General features: G+C 37.9%; 1 protein-coding gene across 1 annotated transcript; it reads left to right on the top strand.

Annotated features, from left to right (window-relative positions):
- The first annotated feature begins 504 nt into the window (after positions 1–504).
- LOC150078626 (histone H4-like) lies at positions 505–816 on the top strand. Its single transcript, XM_090382419.1, has one exon. The coding sequence runs from the start codon at positions 505–507 to the stop codon at positions 814–816; it is 312 nt and encodes a 103-aa protein (XP_090238545.1).
- Positions 817–11,770: the final 10,954 nt, after the last annotated feature.

Here is an 11,770-nt window from a genome sequence, read left to right as displayed (position 1 = left end):
ATAATAATACTAACTTGATGGTGAGATGTACTCTTTAACTGTATCATTTAGAAAACAATATCTGATTAACTTGTTTTTGTTTTTTTGTTTTTTTAAGAGAAAATATTCAGATGCAGAGCGAATTTTATCTCATTATGGTATTAATACGAATTAGAATTTGTAATAATCTTAATTCGTAATATAATCATAATAACAGTCGTATTAGAGTACTATCTCTATCTTAATTTATCTCAATAAAGAGTTTTATCTCAATTTAGTTTCATAAATTTCATAATTTAGTGGAATACTATGCCTCTGCGTATTATGAATAAAATGTGCTGTGAATATAAAAAAAAAAAAAAGCATTTCTGTACAAATAAAATAATGGCGGGAAGGAAAGCTGCAGCGTAATGAGAAAGGTACTGTGACGTTGTGTGAAGCTCTCTTTCACGTCCGCTGTTGTACAATATAAACGACCTCGAGAAGAGAAATGGCGTGTAATCAGAGGCTGCGATTTGCTGTAAGATGTCTGGCCGTGGTAAAGGAGGTAAAGGTCTTGGTAAGGGAGGTGCAAAGCGTCATCGCAAAGTTTTACGCGACAATATCCAAGGGATTACGAAGCCCGCTATTCGCCGCCTTGCTCGTCGTGGAGGCGTGAAGAGAATTTCCGGCTTGATCTACGAAGAGACGAGAGGAGTGCTGAAAATTTTCTTGGAGAATGTCATCCGGGACGCAGTTACGTACACTGAGCACGCGAAGAGGAAAACGGTGACGGCCATGGACGTCGTTTATGCCTTGAAACGTCAAGGAAAAACTCTTTATGGCTTTGGTGGCTAAAAACAAAGAACCAAGTCGTAAACGGCCCTTTTCAGGGCCCTCCAAATCATGATGAAGGGTTTGCCATTCGTACAATTCTCATAGCTTAGCCGAATTAAATTGTACAATTAAGTTAACAAGCAATTAAGCGGAATCATACTACGAGATGGTGAATAGATGTGCATTCGCTGTAGTATGATTCCGCAGCATTAATTGCACGATCATTGAAAACTCGATGACATGTCCATACCCTAGCATTTTTAGTGGTGCTCTCCGCCGAGTTTTTAAATTATTGATTTCTATTGTTTTTGAATCCCGAACGCCAGGATTAAAATTTGTATTTTAATACAGTATATGGTGCTTGTACATATTGTAAGCTGCAAAATCTTGCTCGCTTAAAGCAAACGGTTAAGAACCCCTGGACTAATCGATATACAGGGTGCCCCAAAAGTCACTGCGTATTTTGGTGAAACAATGATTTACAAATAAATTTCATTACGACAAATATATTCTTTTTTACATAAAACAAGTACAATATTTGTAATGTTATGTTTTCTTTTCGGACCTATAATTCATGACGAATAAATTTTTGATTTAACATCCCGAATCAAATTAAGTTTTGTGAAATTAGCATTAGCATTAGTAGAGGCATTTGATGCAAGGACCATACTATGAAATCTTAAATCCATCCCTAATTCGCCAAATTAGGGAAAGATTTTCAAGATTTCATAGTCCCGGTCTTACAGACGATTCGTGCACTAAAGAACTGGGTCTATGCGTGACGAGGAGAGATGTGGGCCCCCAACGACAGCAGGTGAAAGCATTGAATCAATTCGAGAAATGTTCGAAGAGGACCCAAAATTATCAGTTAGGGAGGGATCTTGAAACCGGAGCATATCCAACACAGAATTTTGCGTTCGACACTGATGAAAAAGTCCTACCACATCCAACTGTTGCATGAAAGATTTTCCACGTCGAGCAGCAATGTGTGCAGAACTTGTTGATAAAATCCAAAATAACAGCTTAATGGACCATACTATGAAATCTTAAATCCATCCCTAATTCGCCAAAATTTTATTCCTTTGATGCGGGACGCTACAACAAAAACTGGCTCTTGAACATTCATGAATTATGGGTCTGAAAATAAAATATTAAAAAATTATAACATCTCTAGCACATTACAAATACTTACGTTTTAGTAAAAAAAAAAAAAAAAAAAGAATAAATATACTTGTCGTAATGAAACTTATTTGAAAATCACTGTTTTACAAAAATACGCAGTGACTTTGGGACACCCTGTGTTTTACTCTTTCCCTGGCCGGAGTTTCGTGATTGTGCCAGATTTTGGGTCTCTTCTGGCATGTTAGTGTCGAGCCTGGTATCCGGGGATGTCATTCAGTGTGTAGAAATGGAATAGCTAGGACGAATAAGTAATGACAAAATAATTTAATCAATCTGTATATCAACTGGGATTGGAATACGTGGCGTCAGACCAGCTTCAGTATTATAAGTCAGGGGTGGCCAACTTAATTTGTGAAGCGATCTACTTTTTTCTTCAAAATGTGCCTCGATCTACCATCTCAAGAATTTCATTGCACATGGTTAAAAATGTTAATCAACACATATTAAAAAATGTTGTTTATAAATTTTAAAATTAAATACAATTCAGAATTCTTATTTTAAATTCATACGTACTGTATTTAAATTTTTAATTTATGTAAAGTTTATGTCTTGTCATCTGCCAAGCTTTCAAATTATGGGATATAATGTGAAGGCCAACCGTAAAGAATCTTCTGTATGCAAGTCCGTAAGAATAGAGTGATTCTTCGTCTTTGTTTTTTTTTTTTTTTTCATACACGAAAAGGCCTATTCACATAGATATGTGGAACAAAACAGCAATTTAAAAGTTCACTGCAGTTTTTTACATTTCGGTACTTTTCTCGGCAAACATATTTCCAAAAGTCTTTTTCTGATGATCTGGCTTATAGCAAGATATCGTTTCGTTATGTAATAATATTATTTTCAAGTAATATTTTCTGCATGTGAAAAATTTCAGCGATTTTTTCTTCAATTTGTTTCGTATCTAAGTCGACATTAAATGGATAAGAAATATACTGAACAATGTCTTCGATTGTTTTAAAATCACCGAATCTGGTTTCAAAATCATCCACAACTTTCTCAATTTCAGAAACATATTTCTGTCTATTAAATTCAAAAAACAGGATATTTTTGCATATTTGCAAAATAATCGAATTTTTTTTCTTTGAGATCCTTAGCCATTGCCAAAAAATGATATTTATATGTAAAAATACTACTAATCATGTCGCCCACATTTTTATTTTTCCCTTGTAATTTCAAATTCAGATCACTTAATTTACTGGTAAAATCTGCCAAAAAAGCCAGATCACACCGCCCCGTATCCTGTAGCTGCTGATAATCATCTCTCCTTCGAACAACAATTTTTTAAATTTCATTCAGCAAATTTCGAAATCTCAGTAGAAACTTACCCCGACTCAGCCACCTCACATCAGTGTGTAATATCAGATCTGGTTCTTTTTCATCGAGTTACACTTTGAAAAGTCTCCTTTGAAGAGATTGTCCTCTGATGGAATTCACGATTTTGAAAGCTGTGTCCATAACACTTTTAGTATTTAATCTTTTGCTGGCTAACACTTGTTGGTGGATGATACATTGGCAAATCAAAAAATCTGAGAATTCATTATCCTTTTGGCACAATGCGATGAATCCGTTAAGATGCCCTGTCATGATGATATTTTAAGGAGTCCTTATGTGCTGTGTATGATCTAGTCATTACATAAATATGTAATGGCTAGATCGTGGATATAGCTTAGCTTAATTTTTTCTTAACTTTTCAGCACTCACCTCATTTTTCTCTGTATCTTTTCCGTAATTCGGCTTTAATTATGGTAATAGAGGCTTGGTGTATGAGATGAGTGCTGAAAAATTAAGCTAAGCCATATCCACGATCTAGATGCCCTGTCATTGCTTTAGCTCCATTTATTGTTATTGATACGAGTTTAAAAAGTGGTAATTTTAATTTTTTTAATAATTTTTTTGAATGCGTTAAATATATCAAGGCCTCTATAGTTCTTTCTTCGAAAATCGTCGAAAAACCAATTACGAATAAAAAACGAGCAATTGAGCTGTATCACTGACGTCTGTAGATTCATCCAGTTGTAAAGAAAAGGACACACAATTAGCAATATGAGCGCAGAATTATTCGCTCGCAGTTTTACTAATTTTTTCGATACGTTGCATCCCAGTATTTCGAGATAATTGCAGATCTTGAAGAGCATTTCTAATTTCATTTTTGTTCTTAAAATTTTCAAAAAGAGAATCTGTTATTTATAAAAATGCGTCTTTGATGAAATGACCATCAGAAGGTGTTTTACATTTTTTTTTGCAAGAAGATAACTCACTTTAAATGATGCTACAGTTACTGCTTTAGATTGTAAATTAGGTGTCATGAAGAAATTTTGTTGTGCGAATAATCTGGATTTAAGTTCTTTTAATTTATTTTTTATAAGGTCACTATTAGGCGGAAAATCCGATTAGTATTTACCATGGAGTGCGTTGAAGTGCCTTTCTAAATTTCCTTTTTTGGGTATAGCTATGGAAGCATTGCAAATCAAAAAACAACATTTTTCTTTTATCATTACAAAAAAATATTCTAGTTACCACTCTTGATGAAAATGATACATTTTACTCTTTAGTATTCATTTTAAATCAAAGGGTATTAAATTAACGTATAAGTACTGTCCAGTTATTTATTGGACAGCATTAGCAACTAAGCCATATTACTCCGGGGATATGCGGCGGTCATTCCCTGACCTTTCCGCATCCTCTGTATTTGGTGGTCACGGGCTCGAACCCCGGTCTAATCAAGAAGCATATGCTACGCACCGTTGCTCCTGCCCACCTGACTACGGAGGTGCCACTATTCAACGGATAAAGAAAATACAGTATTTAAAATTCGTCGTGATCGACCAAAATTAAAGTCGCGATCGACTTGTTGGCCACCACTGTTATAAATGTTTAATAATGTCGTCGGCTAGTAGTAACCCCCACCCACGACTAGTAGCTAGCGGTGGGTGGGGATATTTTCTGGGAGCGAAATGGTCGGCGGGTTTTATAACGCATCTTACCATGGACGTCTACTACAAGCCGGGCCGTTACTGTTTCTTTAATATCATTCCCTGCCCTGAAATTTCGGCAATGTTTTAGGTGTAAGGTGTTTATAGTTTCATTTCCCAGCGAATGTATTGTGCTCTGTGATAAGAACGACATTAAGGAAATTTTTCACTGAATTAAACTGTTAGTTGAGGCCAACTATATCACCTTTCGAGACTAGGTGTACAAACAAATTTTTGGATTACCAATGGGTTTGAGCCTGAGCGGCTTAATAGTAGTAGTAGTAGTAGTGGCATGTGATGCAAGAAAGCATGTGTATGAGCTTATGCAGCATCAGCCAAAAAAAAAAAAAAAAAAAAATCACACCATTCCCTCCAAATAATGCCTGTCCAGTTCCTCCTTAAATTTATTCAACCTATCAACTTCCACAACGACAATGTCAGAGATCTATCTCTCAACGATTGAGCATATACAATTGACACCTTTTCGACCCCGTATCACATACTATGGGAGGTTTTTAGACGATGCTCTAGTTATTACTGATAGTAGTACTATCCAAGGCATTTTACATTCGTTTAATAATATTCATTCTAGACTCAAATTTACATTGGAAAGGGAGGATACGGATACAAAGTCATTAAACTTTCTAAATTTCACGCTTATTCGGGACGCGAATAAAATCCAATTTAGCATCTATCGAAAACCTACAAACACCGGTATGCTTCTACATTTCTACATTATAATAGCTATCACCCGTTCACCTACAAAAGATCGATTATCTTTAATCAATTTCTAAATGCCTATAAATACAGTATTCAACGACAGAATCTGCTTTGGGCTCAGAAATACAAATATTAACTAGCAGGTTCTTAAACAGGGGTTATCACCCTTGCCACAATAAACCGAATTAGGGTACAGGCTAAGGATAGGAAAAAAAATACTACACCAACCAACAATAGTAATATCAAAAAATACTTTATTTCTGTCCCATATGTTGAACAGTGGCAGAAACAGCTTAATAGATTCTTTAAAGATACCGAATTTAAAATTGTGGCCAGGCCAATACGAAAATTACACACTATACTGAACAATCGCTCGGTTCTTTCCGCGTTCGCAACACAAATTAATGACCTGGTATACAACATTTCTTGCGGTGATTGTGATTCGTCTTACCAAGGTTCGACGCGATTTTCTCTGAATATTCGTGTAAATCAACATGAACCCTCAATTCGTGCTTCTCGTTCAGCAGCTTCAGAATTAGACTTTCATGCCATTAACGAAAAACATACTTTTTTATTTAACGAGGCCAAAATGCTTAATGTTCAACGTAATTATACGCGACTATTAATTGCAGAAACCGTAGAAATTAAATTACGCGAGAATTCTGTTAATGTTCGGCGGCCATATTTGATCTCCTATGCGTGGACCTTTACGCGCATGCGCGAAGACAAATACTCACTATTTAAGTTTCAGGTTTAACCCGATTCGGTAATTTTCATTTCTGTGATCACCACATACGGTCGAAAAGCGTTGTCAGCTTCAGGAAGAAAAATCGTTTTGAATATTTTCGTTATATTCTTTTTAATTGCGTTAAATTGATTTTTAATTGTGTTAAATTGGTTTTTAATTATCTGTTTTTTATTAATGTAAGTTTTAAATTTTTTCGTTTTAATTTCTGGAGAGTATCATACGGAAGTGTTCTAGGTACTATATTGGGTAAACTCCTCTTATTATTTTACAATGTATTTTAATATAACTTTTGATATATAACTTTTGATTTTAATATAAAGTAGAATATTTGGATGTAAATGTTTGTAAGGAAAATCACTGGAAATAAAATGCTCTGGTTTTATTGCAACTAAAGCCTTTTATTTTATTTATAAAAAAAAAAATTATATTTTCTCTGTCTTACAAGGCGCCTCCGCAGTCAGGGGGACAGGAGCAGCAGTGCGTAGCACACGCTTCTTGATTAGATCGGGGTTCGAGCCCGTGACCACCAAATACGGAGGATGCGGTCAGGGAATGACCACCGCATATCCCCGGAGCAATATGGCCTCAGTTGCTAATGCTCCTAAAAACCAAATAACAACAACTGGCGTGAAAAGTAAACACTTTTTGAGGTTTTTTTATTATCAACAAACAACTAATTCAGACATATTTCAGTGATTTATTTATTTGTCAAGGATTTGAATAGAGTTTCCATTATTGTAATTAGCCAATCTCTGCAAGTATTTCAGTTTGTTTTCTACCTTCTCATATTCCTGCACAAAAGGGGCAACCAAGTCATGCAGTGCATCATATCTTCTCTTTTTTCACCTCTGCCTGTGCATTAGCCAGTGTCAGTCTGTGGCAAGCCAGGTTCCTCTTCAGTCCTTCAAACAAAAACCACACTCTGGGATGACTGCAGTGGAATAGGGAATGAAGTGCATTGTGAAATCCCTCACAGCGGTTTGTAGTTTTAGGCGACCGTACAAGAGCTGCATCATGATGATTTCATATTCTTATTGGAAACAGGGGATCTCCAACTGCTGCACCCTCAACTGTCATTCAGTTATGAAGACAAAACATGGCAACATAGTACAACAACCAACCGAACACTGTCGTGATTCCTGTCCTTAAAAAAGCAGAAGCCAAGTTGCCAGAAACAAAATGAGGTAATACATGACAGTAGTTTTAGCCCGCTGGCTAAAGGCAAATTTCCGCACATCTATTCTACATCTGTCTTTTCTTAATTTGAATTTATGCCCCCTTAGGTTCATAATCTGAACAAGTGGAAGAATCCCATCAGAATTCAGCATGCTCAACCCATTCAAGGCCTTATACACCTCAATCAGATCAACGCGCAGGTGCCTAGTCTCCAGCCACTGCAATTTGCAGAACTCAAGCCTCTCTTGGTAAGAGGATCCCTTCATTCCCCTCACCAATCTTGTTGCCCCTCCTTGTACACGCTCAAGTAAGTCTACATCCTTCCTAAAATGAGGAGACCACCAGACCTGTACGCAGTACTCAAGGCGTGGCCTGACCTCTGCCTTATACAGAGGGACAATCACCTCCTTTTCCCTGCTAGCAAAATTCCTATATATAATTGACAAAACCCCATGACCTGCCCTGGCGGCCTGTCTGCATTGCTCAGAAAACTTCACATCTGACTGCACAATACTCCCAGGTCTTTTTCATTTTCTACCACCTTAAGTGTAGTACCACACAGTTGGTACGTTTCTCTCTGGCTACTTCTACCCATATGCAGTACTTTGCATTTGTCAAGGTTAAACTTCAGTTGCCACTTCTTAGCCCATCTGCCCAAATTATCTAGATCCTGTTGCAGTAGCAAACTGCCATTACTGTCATTAACAACCCTGCCAACCTTTGTATCATCTGCAAACTTCGACATTAAGCTTGATATACCTTCATCAATATCATTGATAAATATTCAAAACAACAGTGGATCCAACACCGAAACCTGTGGCACTCCACTAATAACATTAGTCCACGAAGAGCAGCACCCACTGATTACCACCCTCTGTCTTCTCCCACTTAACCATCCTTTTATCCATTGTAGAAACTTACCCTTAATACCATTCTGCTCCAATTTGTACAATAGTCTTCCATGCGCAACAGTGTCAAAAGCTTTCCTGAAATCCAAATATATGATATCAAAATTATTTTTTGCATCCAGTTCCTTTGTAAACACATCATAATAACCAATCAAATTTGTCAGACAAGACTTTCCCTTAACAAATCCATGCTGTATCTGAATTATTGCTGCTGTCTTGTCTAGATGATCCTACAATGCATCTTTAACAGTGACTCCATTATTTTACCCGGAACAGAAGTTAAAATAACTGGTCTATAATTACTCTTGTCACCCTTCGATCCCCCTTTGTGAATTGGGGATACATTTGCACATCTCCAGTCCATGGGGACTCCCCCCCCCCCCGAGTCCAAGAATGCTCTCATAATTATGGCTAAGGGTTTGCTTAGTTGCTTTGCCGCCTCCTTTAATATAACTGGATAGATCCCATCCACCCCAGGTGCTTTTCTTATGTTTAACTTCAGCAATTTATCCTCCACTTTGCTCTCAGTTATTACAAAATCAATAAGTATCCTGCTACAATTTGATAACCTTCTGCCATTTTCACACCTTAATAACTCCTCATGTGTGAATGTAGATGCAAAATACTCATTCAGTTTGTTTGCTATCTGAGCAGGATCATCAACAGTCGAACCATCGATGTCAAGTGGACCAATCAGATTCACCCCCTTCCTTTTAGAGTTTATATAAGTAAAGAAATCCTTGCTGTTTTTCTTAGCATCTTTTGCCAAGGATTTCTCGTAATCTGCCTTCGCCTGCCTAACCTCCTTTGTGACCTGATTACAGGCTAGCTTATATCTGCCATAGGCTTCTGACTCGCTTGATAATTTATATGCATCCCATGCATTTTCTTCCCTGTTACGAGTCTCATTAGATAACCATTTAGGCCTAAACCTTGAACAATATTTCTTAATAGGTATTAAACTTAGTAGCATCATTAGTACATTAGTAGCATCCACGATTAATTCCTTGAATGCTTCCCACTGAGAATTTACTGTTGGTAACATCGTCAGTTGATCCCACTGTACAGAATTTAAAAACTGTCTGAGACCACTGTACTCAACTTTACGGAAGCAAAAACCCTTTCCTTTACCCCTGATGGTAATTAAATCTTTAAGTAAATCCCACATCAGTACACTGTGATCACTGCCACCTAGTGGTTCCTTTATCTGTAAATTCTTAATACACGAATGATCACTGCTGATTACCAGATCAAGAGTATTACTCTCTCTGGTTGCCACTGGAACATGCTGCAGAAAACAATCATCCAATAAATCCACAAAAGTCTGACTAGTGTGTGAGTGACCAATCCACAAGTTTCAGTAAATATCTGGGAAGTTAAAATCACCCATTAGAAGACATTCTGATTTACTAGGCCACTCTATTTTTCTGTGTAATTGTTCACTGTACTCATTCGAGTCATTAGGCCTATAACACACTCCTACTCCTATTTTTGCTTTCGCAGTGCTTATGTCACACCAAACTGACTGAACAGTGCACTGTTCATCTATATCAACTGGGTGCACTTCTTTTGATTTATGTTTTTCTTAATTAACAGCATAGCACCTCCTCGTTTTCTGTCCTGCCTATCCTTTCTTTACACATTGTACTCCCCAAATTCCTGTTCTGCATTCCTTATTTCTGTGTGACACCACGTCTCTGCTGTCCCAACAATATCCGCCTTTGATGTCTTGACCAACACTTCAAATTCATCAAATTTATTTAATAGACTTCTAGCATTGGTATACATGCAAGCATACATGCTCCTATTCCTATTCCTAATTACCCTAACACATCCCATATACCCACATATTTCAGGATGACTGCCATCCGTCCCTGAAACCCCTAACACCCCTCGCACCAGGTCGCTACTTATTCTAATAGAAGTTGTGCAAGTATCACCTTCACTTCTGCCTACGGGTACTGTTAAACTATTAGTCCTTGTATCCCCCCAAGCTATCAGTTTTCCGACCCACCTAACACTGCCTCGATAGCATCAGCAAATATTCTTGCACTCTTTCTATTTAAGTGTATCCCATCCCTGTAGAAGCAGTCTCTCCTGTTAACAAGTATAGACCAGGCTGAAAAAAATTCTACCCCTTGAGCCTTGCACAATCTTTCCAGGTCCGAATTGATCGACAAGGCTCTCATCATATAGTCCCTCCTATCGTGTCTGGGCAGAATTGCAGACCCTTTCAAATTCAACCCTAATTCTCGGCTTTTGTTCAACAGTGACCTGTACTTGTTAAGTCATTCTGCCGGCCGCCTACTCATAATATCATTAGTGCCAACGTGTCAACTATATCACCTTTTGTGCCCTTAAAAGATGATATCCGCTCTACAACGTCATCAACCTTTGCCCCTGGCAGACATACCCTGGTTCTGTTTCACCTATCCTTTTTACAAAAAAATTATTAAATTATTATTTTAGGGTTGCCCGTAATTAAATACATTAGCCCGTATTTGTGTCTGTAAATTGCATATGTTCTATGGTCGATTTGCCTGTTTTGCTGGACGAAAAAACCCCAGTTACTGGGGAGAAAAACCTTGCTATATACCCCTGAGACCGACTAACTCAGCCACGGAGTGAAAAAAGCCCATTAAAGTTCCTCGCGTCATCGACGGGATTCGAACCCAGGCCTTTTCACCCGGTGTGGGGAGGACGGTGACGATACCTCTGTGCTACCCGCGCAGACATCCTTTTTACAAAGCATGTTACCCGTTTCCCTGACAATAGAGTCACCAACAAGTACTAGTTCCTGTGGAACCAGCGCATTCTGCCTTGGGGGCTGCCGCTGTGTTGCGTGATGACCAAGTGCAAACTCTGGCGTTGATGTGGGCAGCTGAGAGCTTGATGGGCCCTCAATTTAGATCTTTCGAGGGCATCCACCCTGTCCTTCAAACTCTCATATAGGTCCATAACAACGCTGAGTTGTCGCCTGGTTTCCCTACACTCCTTACATCGCCCACACACTAAGACATCCCCCATGGCAATATCACGTTCCGTTCCAGAGAGTTCGGCAAACGTACGTACTGACCCATATGCTTAAACAATCATCCCTTGCCAGAAATCTTCTCAATCACAGAAAAGACAGTTATTTGCCTAATCCAACAACATATTCCTGAGAAGTACCATCAACTGATACTTCATGATTCAGGTGTGGATGTTCCAGACAGAATTCTGGTTTTAGGTGATAAAGAACTCTTGGTTGAATTGAACAAAGATACATT

The sequence above is a fragment of the Mastigoproctus giganteus genome, chromosome 10 (genome assembly GCF_048544385.1).
Source record: "Mastigoproctus giganteus isolate SK-2022 chromosome 10, ASM4854438v1, whole genome shotgun sequence".
Classification (NCBI taxonomy): Eukaryota; Metazoa; Arthropoda; class Arachnida; order Uropygi; family Thelyphonidae; genus Mastigoproctus; species Mastigoproctus giganteus.
This window is presented reverse-complemented; position numbering and strand designations above follow the sequence as displayed.